This window comes from Sus scrofa, chromosome 3 (genome assembly GCF_054392235.1).
Source record: "Sus scrofa isolate SSC_HxYL_T2T_F1_AM1 chromosome 3, Sscrofa_HxYL_maternal_Yorkshire_Landrace_v2.0, whole genome shotgun sequence".
NCBI lineage: Eukaryota > Metazoa > Chordata > Mammalia > Artiodactyla > Suidae > Sus > Sus scrofa.
Genome location: NC_139385.1, coordinates 65,772,143 through 65,787,605, shown reverse-complemented (window position 1 = coordinate 65,787,605; position 15,463 = coordinate 65,772,143). Strand labels below are relative to the sequence as shown.

Genomic DNA, 15,463 nt, shown 5'->3' with positions numbered 1-15,463 from the left:
TTGAAATAAAAGCAGAGACATCAGCCTAACAAAGCATACACAAAGGCACACTTTACTTTGTTAAAGAAAATCAAAACCTACTTCTCTTGGGCCATGACTACCAACACTCTGCAGACCCCGCCATCTGGCTGTTAAACATCCCTGCTCCCCCATCCTCTCCCCCAACAGCCCCACCATGAGCAAGCATCAGCCTGACATCCTCCCTGTGCTGGGGGGAGAAACACATCTTCCCAGGGCCCTGCCAATAATAATAACACCTCCCAACTCTCATACCTCCTAGTTCTCAACTCCAACAGAAATCTTGGCCACACACCTCTACGAGTCCCTCTGAAATCTCTTCCCATTTCCCAGGTTTGAGTTAAAATGCACCCCTATCCAAGCCTGCGCACAGGGGCCGTTCTATACCTGTGGTGAGGACAGTGGGAAGTGAAAGTGGCAGCAGCAGTGCCCGAGGCCCCAAGGCCCCAGAACACACTCAGGGCTGAAATGCCAGCGTCCTCCCATCCTCCTCCTCTGAGCACCAACACGCTCAGGAAAACATCACCTTCCACTCCTTCTGTTCACCTCCGGTCCCAGTATCTTCCACCAGCCCAGCAACACTCAGTTCTGCCACAGGATGAAAGGGTTCCTAAAAACCTAAGCTTCCTTTCCCACATTTCAGATGGACAACAATAGCCTGAATTCTAAACAAATGGCTGATAGGGAATTTCTCAAAAGCAGCCTGTTTCAATCACTCAGAAGCATCGAAAATGGGCTTTCGTAGCCATGGACATCTCACCTTCCGGCCACACACACCAGCCAGTCATCCGCCAATTTTTATTTATTTATTTGTTTTTTACTTTGAACCCGATTCAACTAGATTCAAGTAAAACTGACTGCACAACTTATGTCTGGTTTTTGCTTTTTCCTTTGCTTTGCTGACAACCACTGTCCCCACTGATCTGAGAACAAATCCTTTCCCTACCCTGACCCTCTGGGCAAGATGCCAGCTTCAGGCCCAAGGATTGTGATCCGACAGGTATGACCAGGTATCTTCGTAACACACCGCCTCACTTTCGTTCTACATATCATCATATCTGTTTTACAAAATGTCCTTACATTTGCCAAGCGAGGTACTGCCTTGTTTCTCCAGCAGTGACCTCACCCCCTCATCTCCCTGACCACACTGTGTCAGCTGCCCAGTGTCACCACTGCACTACTCGCTGGGCAGAGGCAGACAAAGCCATCTTGTCATAGGTTCTGCCCTTAAGTGGCTGGTAGCTGCGTGGAGGCAAAAGACTAGAAGAGGAGGAGCGAGAGGAAAAATCAGTGTCCACATACACACACCCGATTCACAAAGATGTCATTTCTGGGTTCAAGTCTCAACATACCATGCCATCGACTTCCCGTCACTAAAGGGGATTTCTTTCCCTATGACAAAGTTGAGTTCAAAGTGACACTGGAATCTGTTAAAGAAGGATGACTCACGGCCACCAACACACAGGCTTCACTGCTGAGCCAGAGACCCCCTCTCCCTCAGAAACCACATGTCCACTGACTAGGATTCTGAAACAGAGCCCACTTCCCAGGGGACAGAGCCAAGAGGAGCAGCCCTGAGGACACTTGAGTGCAACCGGCTCCCTGATCACCAAAACCACAGATTTGCTGTCACTTTACACCACCCAGGACACTGCTGCATGGTCACTTACTTCCTTGTGATGATGACAGAGCTCAGTGGGCTTTTGGTTCAAAAGCAAAAACACCGAACATAAATTTCAACCCAAGGGGAAATCTCTCATGGCTTTTTTTTTTTTTTTTTTTTTTTTTTGCTTTTTAGGGCTGCACCCACACCATTGGAGTCCAATCAGAGGCTAGGAGTTGAACTAGAGCTGCAGCCACCGGCCTACACCACAGCCACAGCAACATGGGATCCGAGTTGCATCTGTGACCTACTCACAGCAATGCAGGATCCTTAACCCACTGAGCAAGGTCAGGGATCGAACCAGTGTCCTCAGGGATCCCAGTCACATTCATTAACTGCTGAGCCACGACAGGAACTCCTCACAGCCACATATTTAAAACCCCTCTTAGTTTCCTGCAGGACCCCGGGATCCCCTGGGTACAGCTGGCTCCGCAGACAGAAGGGCCCCTACAGCCGAGTGACCATCCCCACTAACCATGGTGCTTGAGCCCTGCCTTTAAAAAGCACCTCGCTTCTCGGTGGCATCTGATAAACGAGATGTCCTTCTGCTGTGATGTGGCAAGTTTTCTGCTGAGTGTTTTCAGCCAAGTGTCCAAGCTCAAGAGGGTTTTGGGAAGCGGAGCTGCAAGTGGACGGAGCTGAAGGCAACGAGGGGCTGAGTGCTCAACTTCTGGGGGGGCCACCCCGACTCAGTGGCCCAGACCAGCTAGATGTCGTGCCCATGGGCCCACTTCCTGAACTCTCGACTCAGCCAGCAGACACCACCTTTGTGATTGCAGCCAGGGACATGGGGACAATTAGGTAAGAACTGTGTGCTTAAGAAAGGCTGGCTATGTTTGGGCTCCAGAGCAAAGAGTCTCACTCTAGTTTGCTGCATGATGCGGGGCTGGTTGGGCTCCTGGGAGTCTCGGAGGTGTGAAGGGGGGCAGGCCCTGCCTGCACCGGCTCTGATGCTCCCCCCCAGAAGCATCTCCACCACCGAGCTCACATTCACTGCACAGCGACCACGTGGGACCCAAGGGTGCCAGGACCACCACGCACCTCATGGGGCCCGAGACGCCTGCAAGCAGCACCCAGGATGGCCTCGGGCCTCCTCTCCAGGTTTAAAACCCTAAGGCCTCATCCTCTTCTGCAAGGTTGCCTTCAGCTCTGTCCACTTGCAGCTCCTCTTCCCAAAACCCTCTTGAGCTTGGACACTTGGCTAAAAACACTCAGTGGAAAACTTGCCACATCACAGCAGGACACCTCGTTTATCAGACACCACTGAGAAGCAAGGTGCTCTTTAGAGGCTATTCTGCCAGATTATATTAAAACTAAGAGGCACATGTCTTATTTAACTATTTTTGGTGGAATGTAAAATTTATTATATATGCACCTAATTTTTCAATAAAATAAACCACAGACAACTTAACCTCATGATCCACCTTTTAAGTGTCTCTTTTCCCAAGAAGTGACACTTAAGGAAATCACAAGCGAAACGTGTGGACCCTCCGTGACACCATTTCACGTTCGCAGCAACTCAGTTTCTCATGCGGTCCCCAGCCATGTTCCTGTCAGTGGTCCACACCTGGGCCCCACTCTCAGATTCCGTCCCCTGACTCTGCTGGCCCCGGCAGCGGGAGGTTTACAAAGTCCACACGGGATTTCAAGTGCCTTGGGAATGAGAACTACTGCTCTGACTCTTAGGGGTCCCCCCAACACACAGTGGTGACATAAACTGTGCTGGAGCAACTGGAGAAATGGCCAAACCATCAGGCTGAGATCCTCAAATTCCAACCACTTTCCAAGACTCGGCCTGTGCTGTCCTGACAGAGGCTTGGTCCCTAGAGTGACCGTGATCATCCGCGATGCTCTGGATGCTCCCAGCCACAGACATCTGCAGGGTGTGATTCCACCTTCCCCAGGTGTGAAAGCCCCTCAGGTTCTCCCCACAGCTCCTGGACTTGAGATGAGAGCCAGTCGGGCCCCGAGCACTGAAAATCGCTACTGAGCAGAACTGTCAGAGCCGAGAACCCCCTTGGGGTTAATTTCAGCATCTCTCTTTTGCCTGCAGATCTCCTTTTCACCCTGTTCCTCTACAGGAAGGATGGAAGTTGGGGGGGGGTACATTGTGCAGCCTCAGTACAGCTGGGGACATCCCTGGGGAGCTCTCCAGGGTGAGCAGAACCTGGAGCCCACTGGCCACACATGGTACAGGCTGTGCAGCCGGGAGGAAACTGGGAAAACGGCCTGTGATACTTTTCTACTTCCTTCCCTGAGGGCCGCCGCCTGCAGGTGCAGATCAAAGCCTTAGGTGGAATAAAGATGCTGTGAGTGGCCTCCCTGCCAGCCCAGCAGCGCCAGGCCAATTTAGGGCCACTCACGGGCCTTTTCAACATCTCCCCTGCACCTTGCCTCACTCTGACACTGAAGGAGTGGCCTCAGGAATCAAGATGACCGTCCCCTTGGCTCCTGACATGTGCTCAGCACCTCACAGGTCACTCACAAGGTTTCACTGTGCTAGGGTCAGGCTTGGAGCTGTCAGAGCAGGTAAGACACCCAAGTCACAGAAAAAACACTAAGGCTGCGGCAAGCACAGCAGACATGGCTCTCCTGAGGCTAGGTTGGGGCTCTTTATGTGCCCTTATCTGAATGCCTACATCAAGGCAAAGGGAGTTAAAAAATCCCCCAAGGACACCCCCAATACACAAATATTTATGCCACCTTCCTTCTGGACACCGAAGGTGACCTGCAGACACTTGGCCACTAGCAGGCAGCATCGCCAGCAGCGTCTCAGGAGACCCCAAGCAGGGCTGGTCCCCAAACCCAGAGCCTGGGTGGAGGATACCAGAGAAGCCCCAAGGAGAGCATGTCCTGCCGGCCCCTAGGTGAGGTGATGGTGGCACCCTCCACCCTGTCCACCTCCCCTCCAACCTCTGCAACATCAAGGCCTTGGACGCCACGACCTCAGCGTCCTTTCTGGCATCCATCCTGATTCCGTGCCAGAGCTCACTGGAGCATGAACCCAGGGCAGTGTCACAGCAAGCCCTGAATGCGCCAAAATCCATTCCACCAGGAGGCGTACCTACCATCAGGGTCTTTAAAGGTCAGCGTGATGAACTTGCTGGCCACCATGAACATGAAAATCACCCAGAAGCATGCGGCCAACAGAAGCCACTGGTGGTGCATGTTGTCAAATGCCAGCCATTCAGCACTTCTCCCTGGAAAACACAAGCAAAATGGCCCCGCTGCTTACAAATAAGGCATTTAAGCCAAAAGCAATATGAACGAATGGGCAATTTCAGTCAATAGCATCAACACAAATATTTTAAAAATATTTTCTACCAGTACCATGGGTATTTTGACTCAGTATTTAACTTAACATATTTTGAATTACTAACTTCTCAATTAGATAATCAAATCAAATGTAAAACACCTTAATGAAGAGGAGCCCTGTCTAGTTGGTTTTGGAACAGGTGATGAGACTGTACTTTTGCAGATGTGCCTTTGGCTCCTTTCTGGCACAGGCTACTGTGTCCCTGGTACCAGCACCTGCCAGGGCCGGAGGGGACCTGCTTGGGGCCAGACCTTTGCTGTGGGCAATTCTCAGAGGGGTGTCGCCATTCCCTGGTGATTCCAGGTTGTGATCGAAATCCTGACCGGGTGACAAACTGCAGCCACACCTAGAGATGGAGAGAATCTCTAAAACGGTGGAAGGAACCTAGAGTGTCCCTCTTGTTCACCTGCCTGCCAGGGCCTGTGTTGAGCCTTGGGGGTGGTGTTTCTCATGCTACCGCTGCCTGGGAGGGGTGCAGGGCACGTGGGTACTGAGCAGGCCACACTCTGCTGCACCGGACACAGAAGAACCGGGATGTCACACTCACTTCTTGGCAAGAGAGACAGAAAGGCATTTCACGTCACCTTTAACACAGGACTTCTGGAAGCCCAGCCAAGCCACAGGGAGAGACCATCCTCAGCTGGATCAGTTTCCACTGGCTGATGGGGCTGTGGTTCATCATCCCTGGACAGCAGGGAGCTGGTCTGCTCCACATGCGGGGGAGACCCCCCACCCCAGCTTCCCACTGTGCTCACACATGCCACCCTCCCCGCTTCTGGCCCCGAGCACAACCCCAGCCACCCCAGCACTTGGCTCTTGGGGTTATGGTTTAAGGACTAATCTCTGCAGTGGGAACTAGTGTTCTGAAGAGATCTGAGTCTGCCCATGAGCTAGCTTACCTCCAGGTATAAGTAAAAAGATGATGAATAAACAGCCTCCAGGAAAATGAGGCTCCCGAGAACATGCCCCCTGGAAGCCAGGGGCTTAGGGCAGGACTCCCACCTCTGGGCTAGTTGGAAAGTGAGGTCTGCACTATCTTGAAGCCCTGACCGCCCTCCAGGTTTTCCTCACCTGGTTGTCTGGTTTCTTTCACTGGGGATGGGGTGGGGTGGGGGTGGGGCAGGATTTCTCTTCTCTGTATTGGTGGCTGGGGGCTAGTTACTGAACAGCTCAGCTCTCTGGGCCCCAGCATTCTCATCGGCAGGGACAAAACAGCCACCTGCACACCTACTAGGAGAAAGAGGTTGCTAGAGTGTCCATGCTCCAACTTAAAACCTACCACCCAAGGTCGCCTTCCAGATGGCAATTTACTTCTAAAGTGATTTCTGCTAAACTCCTCATGAACTAAAGCTTCTACAGAGCTTCTCCCCTTCCCAGTGTGGGAAGAGGGGGCCGGGAGAGGGGAGGCATGCAAGGCCCCCACCTCCCCCTGTCTTCTCCTCAGCTCACCTGGACGGGCAGGGATGGTGCCTGTGACATGTGGGGGTTGTGATGGGACTGCAGATTTGGAAAGCTTCACATTTACAAACACTCACCCCAGCCAAAACCTCATGGGAAGGAGCGTATACCAGTGATCCAGAGATCCTCACTAGTACACAGCATACCGACCAGACAGCCCTGCCAATGACCCTGTGCCCTGCTGCAGTCTCCTCATAGGCCACACGGCCTGTGGCGGTCACCAAGGCTGGCCTATGCTGGGGGCTAGGGGGAGTCCCCTCCCAGCCTTGGGGCCTCTGCAAAGGGCAGCCAGGCAGATCTGTTCTCCTCCCCCCACAGCACAGGGGAGCTCAGCACCACACCCACCACCACCCTGCTGGCACCTGGCTACCCTCCATCAAGGCCCCTACTTTCATCTCCTTCCCTGCACCCATCACAGCTGGACCATTCTGCTTCCCCTAGTAGCATTGGGTCATGCTGGTGCCCCAGGACAGCTTAGTGCCCAGGGCGCAACAAGGCAACCTTTGTCATTTGCTGGATGACAATGTCAACCAAGGAACATACCAGGCTGACTTAGGAGAAGGAAGATGCTTTAGAAGACACTGGTCACCCCTCCTCCCCAGGGGTATGAGGTCTCCTTTCAACCTCAGAATATCTCTGCAGACTCCACATCAGAGGTGGTTATATATTTAATACCTATTAACCGAGACCAGAATACAACTGAAAGCTACTAGGAACTAAAAATAAAATTACTTGAAAATAAAGTTGTATTTTATAAGTCACACACTCACATGCATTTGAACAGATAGACAACTACAACATACTGACTGGAAAGTTAATAAATGATGCTGGAGTCCAAAAATAATTTTTTTAATTTAAAATAAAACGTTATGTAGAAAGGCTGCAAGCCAATTGCATAGCTCTAGAGTGTCAAGGTACGTCACTCAACCAAAAAACGGCAAGTTGCAGAAGTGAATTGTGATCCTGTTTGTTAGAAGAATTATATATATGTGCGTGTGAATGTAGGTAATTATAGCCATATGCAAACATGGACACAGGTGTGATGCACAGAATAAAACTCTGAAAGGATAAGTGCAGTCATTTTTTACTTTGTACTATTTTACATTTTAAAAACATTTTTGCAATAAACAAATAACCATTTGATAAGAGAAATCAAAAACATATAGAAAATGCCACCTACCTATGGGGATATGGGTGTTTTTATTTCTGATGTTTGATTTTTTTTCTGACTACCACCAACAGCAATGTCCTTAGCACTGTGTCAAGTGGGGAAAGGAGGGTAAAGGCTTCTGTGGCCCAGAAAGAAGGAGCCAAACAGACAGGTGACAAGCATCCAAGTATTTAGTAAATGCATCTGTCTTCCCTAGTTTTTATTTAGTTTTCAAAAATGATTTCATACTGAAAACCTAGAATAACACAGCAAACACCTGCTAACAGATGCTTGGCTCTCATAGTTTTGCTGTTTGTACTTGAGATTTTTAAAGGAAATAGAGTCACAAATGAGGCAGAGCCCCTGCCCGGCCCACTCCCCCCTACCCAGCCTCCCTTGCCATCCCCCCACCCCATGATGACTCCTTCACTACATGGAGCATGGAGCAGACTCCCTTGACAGAAGCAGCAGGGGTGAGGAGGGCAGGTTCCCAGCCCTGATGAAGGCAGGGCAGGCTGGGGCAGGAGCTCACCCAGGGCTTCGGGAAATACCACATCGCTTCTCCTGCTTCCGGGGAGCACATGCAGTGGGAAAGCTATGTGGAGAGAGGCATCGTTTTTGAGCACTTACCTTTTTTTCCCCTCATGGTCTGTAATGAGAAAATTCACAAATTTTCAGAGGCAAGTGAAGAAGCCAGTAAGGTAAAAAAGCTGGTTAAAAATTTAAGACAGACCAGGACTCGACTTGTTCTCCAAGGGGCATGCTAACCAGAGCCAGTGAGACGAAAGCCTGGACCCCTCCAACACCTCACCTCTCAGGACCAGTATCTCTGCACTTACAACACACACACACACACACACACACACACACACACACACACACACGCACGGGGAGACGCATACCTGTATAATCTCTGAAGGACACAATAACCCACCTAAAAACAACTCTTTACCAAGCTCATCATGAAAAGGGGTCCTAACACATCCCACAAAGCAGGTGTAAGGAAACAAGAGCAATCTCCAATCTCACTCTCTCTCTCACACACACACACACCACTTTTCCCGGTGGAGACGGCAGGCTAATGGAGAAACCCACATGCACCAAAGACTCCACCCAAGACGTGGGATGAGGCAGAGGACGTGGGGCCACAAACTGGCAGAGGGCGGGCAGGGTGGCACAGTGACCTATTCAGCAAGGGGCAGGGTTCTAGGTGCCCCAGCAGCAGAACAGCAGGAACAGAGGCCCAGGCCCTGAGTCACTGACTCAGGGCCAAGTGGCTGGAGCTTCCTGAGCTTGGCCAGCAAGGAACTCAGGCAGATGTGGTCACACAAGGCTGGACTGTGGGGAGCCGGTGAGCTAAGGATGCCACTGAAGAGTTTTACGTGAAAAGAGGGGTCAGGTGGGGTCACTGCTACCAGCAGCAGGCAGCATTTGGATCAGGTCAGGCACAGGCAGAGGCGCCACATCCTATCACCCTCTAGGTATCTGAAGACCAGCGAATGAACCAGCAGGAGCCACTGTGTCTGACAGGCTAGGCTTTTATGAATCCTAAACAGCCATATGTCCATTAGCCATGGTGTTTCTGCTCTGTGACCGCATGCACCTGCTAACGCTGTTGGACCTCATGTTTAGGGCAGTGGCTCCCAGTCCTGTGTACTGGAACCACCTGGGCAGTTTTTAAAAACTATAGCAACGCCCTGGGTCCCAAGAACCCCTGAGCCAAGACAAGGCCAACCTATGAGGATGAATGTGGGTGTGTGTGAAAAGCTCTGCTCAGGATTCCAATGAGCAGCTGGGCCTGAGAGCAGCTGGTCAGGCCCCCAGCCCTCCTCAGCTCTTCCTGCCCACACCACCCCCAGGAGATCCTGTTGAAATGCAGATTCTGGGCCTCTTAACCTGAGAGCCATCCTCCTTCGGCCACCTTCTTCCAGTCTAAGAAGGAAAACTGTCAGGCTCTGAATTGCCTGTGCTCTGAATAAAGGCCTAAAGCGGTCCAACGAGAATAAAGACCATTCACTGTTCCCATCTACTCTTTGCCAACCCTCCCACCTGTAGGTAACCAGCCCCTGGAGCATTAGGATTTGGACTGATCTTGGAAAACTCATGACTTTTGCCCCATTTTTTTTAAATAAAAAGAAAGCCACTCTGAATTTGGGGGAGGCCCCGGCTGGCTCCTCTGGGCCTGCCCACCCTCTGAATCGGCGTTTCCTTGAATACACATATTCCCCACGGGGTCTGCCTTGGTCCAAGGGCGACAGCCTCAAGGCTCAGAGTCTGGGCCTGACACCTGGTTCTCTCTCCCAGGCTCTGGAAGGGCCACTGCTCTCCCTGCAGCCAGGTGACAATGGCCTTTAAAAAGCTGGACATTTTCTGTAATTAAGTCTCCTCTGTTCAAGGAGTCAAGATGACTCTCTGAGTGCCTCTTGCACTAACAGGAGGGACCTGAGTGTGTGTGTGTCGTCCCCCCCCCACCCTGCCGGCAGGGGCAGCTCTGCCTTCTGCAGAGCTTCCCTACTTCCAGTCACTAAGTCAAGGCGTCAGGCTCTGAAACCAAGCCAGAAGCCGGGCTCTTCGAAAACCCACAGGGCAGAACTGGTGGTGAAAGAACTGAGGGACATACAGGGGAAGCAGGAAGATCACCGGACAGATGAGAAATCCTAGCCTATTTCCCTCCTGCTCGAGAAGATGGCATACATTTCACATGTTTGTGATGCCTAACATGACTGGGCCCTATCACCATCCTTGGGTATGAATGCTCCCTCCTTTGCACTTTCGACAAGATGCTTTTGAAAGCATCCTTTTGGTTCAGCTGTCAGTGGCTTTTTCCCCATGTCTGAGTGCTGCTCATCCAAAAGCATAGTTGTTTTTTGGGGTTTTGTTTTGTTTTGTTTTGCTTTTTAGGGTCGCACCCATGACATATGGAAGTTCCCAGGCTAGGGGTCGAATCAGAGCTGTAACTACCAGACTACACCACGGCCACTGCTACGCCAGATCTGAGCCATGTCTGCGACCTATACCACAGCTCACGGCAACACCAGATCCTTACTCACTGAGCGAGGCCAGGGATCGAACCCGCATCCTCATGGATACTAGTCGGATTCTTTTCCACTGCACCACGACAGGAACTCCCCAGCACCATCTTTCTGAATTTGTGAAGTTTGGCTCCCCCTGCCCAATACTACTCTGACTCCACGATTCACTCATCCTGTGGTTAAAAAAAAAAAAAAAAAGCCCATTTAACTCTGTTTAAAACGGTATTTAAAAAAAAATTTAAAAGCAGTTGGTCTAGACGTGGTCTGCTATGCACACAGCAACACAGATAAATCTCAAAAACGTGGTGCAAAGGGAATACAGCAAACATGGAATGGCCTATATGACACAGGACCATTTATGTAAATTAGAAATGCATGCAAAACCAAAAATACATGTTCTACAAAAAAGAAAGAAAGAAAAGGATGGCCTTTCCAGTGAATTCTATGAAGGGGTGGTGGAGGGGAGATGAACTTTAGGAAAGGGAATTAACACGGAATCTACAAGGAGATAAAATGAGACAGGGGCCCTGGGAAAGGAATGGTAGCTGAGGAGTTAACTTCCACTCAGCTCCCTGAACTCCAAGGAGGCAGAAGGATGAACAGAACAACTAGACAGAGAAAAACAAAAACCAGCTTCTCCCCAAATGCCATTCATTCATTTAGCAATGTTTACCAAGGGCTTACTCTGAGCCAGGAGCTGTTTCCCCTCTGGGGATACAGCAACCACACCCCCTGCTCTCTGGGTGCTTGGTGCAAACAGAGGCAGCCAGGCCATAACAATAAGAGCCATTCATGTGCAGGATCATGCCAGGCGCTGACACATTTGATAACCAAGAAGGCTAAGGGATGAAGGGGGGACCACTGAGAAGAGGCTCATCACAGCGAGAAACCCATCACACAGCCACCTGGCAAAGAGCTGGTCCAGGTCCCAGAAACCCCAAAGCAGCAAGGAGGCCAGTGTGTCTCATGTGTGGTATGCAGGAGGGCAAGGCAGAGGCCCATTGAAGAGCCCTGTTGATAGCCCTCTACCAAGACAGAAACTCCGGGACCCTCACCCCTCACCCCTCTCACACAAGCACCCCCGGGGGAAAGGACCATGTGTCCAGTGTTCAGTTTTTAAAACCGTCATTCAAAACACATCCATGCAGCAACATGGATGGACCTAGAGCTTATGGTACTAAGTGAAGTAAGCCGGACAGAGGGAGACAAAGATGTAGTATCATTTATATGTGGCATCTAAAACAGGATACAAGTGAACTTATTTACAAGACAGAAATAGACTCACAGGCCCGGAAAACAAATTTATGGTTACCAAGGAGGAACGGGGGAGGGATGAATTAGGAGTTTGGGATTAACAGATACACACTACGATATATAAAATAAACAACAAGGACCTGCTGTATAGCACAGGGAACTAGATTCAGTCTTCTAATAAACTATAATGGAAAAAAATCAGGAAAAGAATATATTTATATCCCGATATAGATAAATATATATCAGAATTCTTTTCCCGATTCTTTTTCATTATAGTTTATTACATACTATAATGGAATATAGCATATATATTACTATATCATAGTATATATTACTATATATATCTGAATCACTTCGTACACCTGAAACTAACACAACACTGCAAATCAACTGTACTTCAATTAAAAGAAGAAAAAAAAAAAAAAAACCCACATCCAGACACTAAAGGAAACGCCATGAAAACAATCTGGTCAGGCACATAGACCTGGTAACCCTTGGAGAAGGGACACCAGACCACAACAGGCTAAAGCCACGGGGACACTCTACAACCAGCCCTTTCATACTCTTGGATTTCGAACTAAGATGTGTTGCTCAATGAACAAAAGTATTAAATCACTACTTAATAAAATGAAATACTGCATATGAATTTACAATAATATATAAAAGGTCTCATGACAATCCCTGTGAGTTTGAAATGCATAATACGAGTTTCTCTCCATCTGAGTTCAGAAACCTCCTTCGTCTACTTGGCCATCGTCATTACAATTTACCATCTCAAAATGACTGGGTAGCCTTCATTACTAAAATGAAAACACACTCCTCACTCTGGCCAGTTGAAGAAGGAACCAGAGGTGAAAACAGATCCTCATGAGTGATAACAAGGAGCAGCAAACACCTCTGTAGGGGGTGCTACTGGTCAGGCCCTGCTCCAGGCAGGTCCTCAACTTGCCAATCCCCTGCCTGAGAGGTGCTCCTATTATTATCACGGTTAAAGAAACATTTCTAAGAATATGTGTGTACCTACTCCTATTTAGGTTTTTAAGCTTCCTAAAATCTCCATGTGAACAAGAAAGGAGAGCTCTATGGGACACAGAGCGCACATAACTAGAGAGGTATCCACAGCCTCCTTCCCATACATTCTGAGGCCTGGTCCACATTTCCTTGCAGTATTTGCCTTCTGCCTGAGGCTCTCAGGCCTTCCTATCACTACATAAGACAATTAAAAAAAAAAAAAAAAAAAAGCACCATAAAAGGTTAGAAGATCAACCTACTGAACACAACTTGCTTTATACTTGGGAACCAGTTAACTACTTTGATTATTCAAGTGTATTCTGTTCAACACATACCTTATGGGGGGGCGGGTACCTCTGGATGGCTTGGTAAATGAATAAATATTCTAAAAGTACCCAAAGAGCTAGCTGCTTCGTTCCTTCGAAAAATGAAATTTTTGGAGGAAAAATAATCAAATCCTATTATACCTGTTTGATATGTTTGAGACTGGGTAAAGGATGCCCATATAAGATGACTGAATGTTTCAATGAGAGAGATGTTCGCTGGGTTTTAAATTTCTTCAAGCTTTTAACACCCTGGCAAATTCTAGCCAAATGTCATATCGTGAATGAACAAGTGAAAACAAGCCAAACTCATGGGATCACAGAGATGACAGATTTAAGAGAGTGAGCTGGCGAAAGAAACATCCAACTCATTTAAATAACACAGGGAGCACAGTTGAGCCAGGCTTGCTTTTATTCTTAGGAATGCAGTATTAACATGAAAAGCAATATGATATTCAGATGATAAAAAGATTAAGCTTTACATACTCCCGTGCAGATTCTTCCAGACCTGCAAGGTGAAAACACTCTCTTGGTTTCTGTCATCTCTGAGGTCCTACATTCACCTTGCTCCCCCATTTCTCTTCCTGGCTCTGGCTCACCTTTGTATTGTATACTCTCAAGCATATGGAAACCCATTTGAACGTAACTGCAAATTGCCCAGGATGTGAACTAATTCTTCCCTTTCTTTGTTCACTTTTGCAAGAACTCCAGGGAAGCAGAGAATTTTCCTCCTGCAGATTCTATTCTTGAAGGTCAAGCACAAAGAAAGAACTTTCTTTCCATCTTCAAATTCCCATTTTGACCCAACATGGATGGCCTATGCCCTAATAATAATGGGGGGGGGGGGGAAGAAGGGCCATTTCTCTCTTTGTGTCTCTTCTTCTTCACCCAGTCAATGAAAAGAATGAATAAGCCGGGAGCTAAAGGGAGCTGCCAGGTTTTAAGAATGTCTGAGACATGCCTCACTTGGGCAGTGAAAACTGACCAATCGCCAACTCCTGATGGCCCCAAGCCCCAGACTTTGGGTCTTTCAGACAAAAAAACCCTTTATGACAGTCTTCCCAGAACCTGGCTGCGCTAGTTTCCACGTAGTGCCCAGCCCTTTCCTGCCTTTACAGACTTGGAAAATAACCACGCAGCTTTTGGAAGACTTGGTTCATCTTCCCCGCCTCAGAAATTTACGCCTCAACCTCCAACTTCTAACAGGCCTCTCTTTTGTCAGAAGTAGGGAGGAAGGCACCCTGGAACCTACCTGACATTTCCAACCATCCCCTCCCAGCCCGCCCACTCGCCAAAGACGTGCTTAATTGTGCATTTAGGAAGGGCTGCACGTGGCCTTTCTTCCCTGGTCTCTGTCTCCCTCTCTGCATGCTCCTTGCACCCCAGTGCAATCTTTTCTTCGTCTTACCGCCCCCAATTACCAATGCAAATTCTCAGCCAAGGCTGAAAGAAGAAAACTATGGATCACTGGCATCAATGATGCCGCTGATCACTGCATCCCCAGCTAGGACGCCGCCTCATTGCATAATTAACGTGATAAAGGTTCTCCCCTTTAATCCCACGAACTAGGCACTTGAGGACGCGGAAACACACTGGGATGCTGCTGGAAAAGAGAAGCCGGTTCCCGTTTCCGGCCACCGGGGTGGGGGGCGGGTCGGGGTCCCCGGGTCTGGGAAGCCCATTCCCTGGCCGTGCGGGAGCTCACCCTCCGTGGAGCCGGAGCTTGGCGGGGTCCTTGGGCCCTTCCGCGGCCTCGGGGACGAAGCTCGACTCGGACCTCGAGGGCCTGGGAGCGAGGCGCGCCGTGGCCTGGTGCCCAGGGAGCGCGGGAGGCCCGTCCGGAGGCCTCGGCGCCGCCACCGGCGGCCTCCGCGCCACCGCCCGCCCCACCAGAGATGTGGTGGTGGCGGTGGCGGCGGCGGCGGCGGCTGCCGCGGCGCCGGAAGGAAGAAGGCGGGCGCGCGAGGCTCTCTCCCCGGGCGAGGCCGTCACCGCCCCGACGCGGCCCCCGCCGCCGGCCCGTGCGCGCCGCCGCCTGAGGGCTGTGCGCGTCCCCTGGCGGCTCTGCGCGCCCCCGCCTACGTACCCTGCGCCCCGAACCCGCGTTCTGCATGCGGGCGCTGCCAGGACCGCGGGGAGGCGCGAGCAGGCAGGACTAAGAGACCGCAGGACCATAACCCCCGCCGCATAGTCGGCCTCCCTTCCTTCTTCTCCCCCATCCGCGTCCAAAAAAACCAA

General features: G+C 50.2%; 1 protein-coding gene and 1 long non-coding RNA gene across 4 annotated transcripts in view; one reads left to right on the top strand and one right to left on the bottom strand.

The window, feature by feature from the left end:
* CHST10 (carbohydrate sulfotransferase 10) overlaps window positions 1-15,235 on the bottom strand; it is a 35,196-nt gene extending 19,961 nt beyond the window's left edge. Inside the window, exons 1-3 of one of the 3 annotated variants that reach the window (XM_085018634.1) lie at window positions 14,931-15,235; window positions 5,404-5,546; window positions 4,750-4,881 (exon numbers count right to left, since the gene is read on the bottom strand). In XM_085018634.1, coding sequence (XP_084874760.1) covers window positions 4,750-4,881; window positions 5,404-5,449 — 178 coding nt within the window. In that variant the 5' untranslated portion in view covers window positions 5,450-5,546; window positions 14,931-15,235. Of the gene's footprint in view, window positions 1-4,749; window positions 4,882-5,248; window positions 5,344-5,403; window positions 5,547-14,930 lie in introns of all 3 variants that reach the window. The other 2 variants (XM_085018635.1, XM_003124889.7) reach the window with 2 other exon arrangements.
* Window positions 933-6,427, top strand: LOC146404678 (uncharacterized). Its single transcript, XR_014841430.1, has 2 exons — window positions 933-2,269; window positions 2,897-6,427. It is a non-coding gene; the product is annotated as an uncharacterized LOC146404678 (long non-coding RNA).
* Window positions 15,236-15,463: the final 228 nt, after the last annotated feature.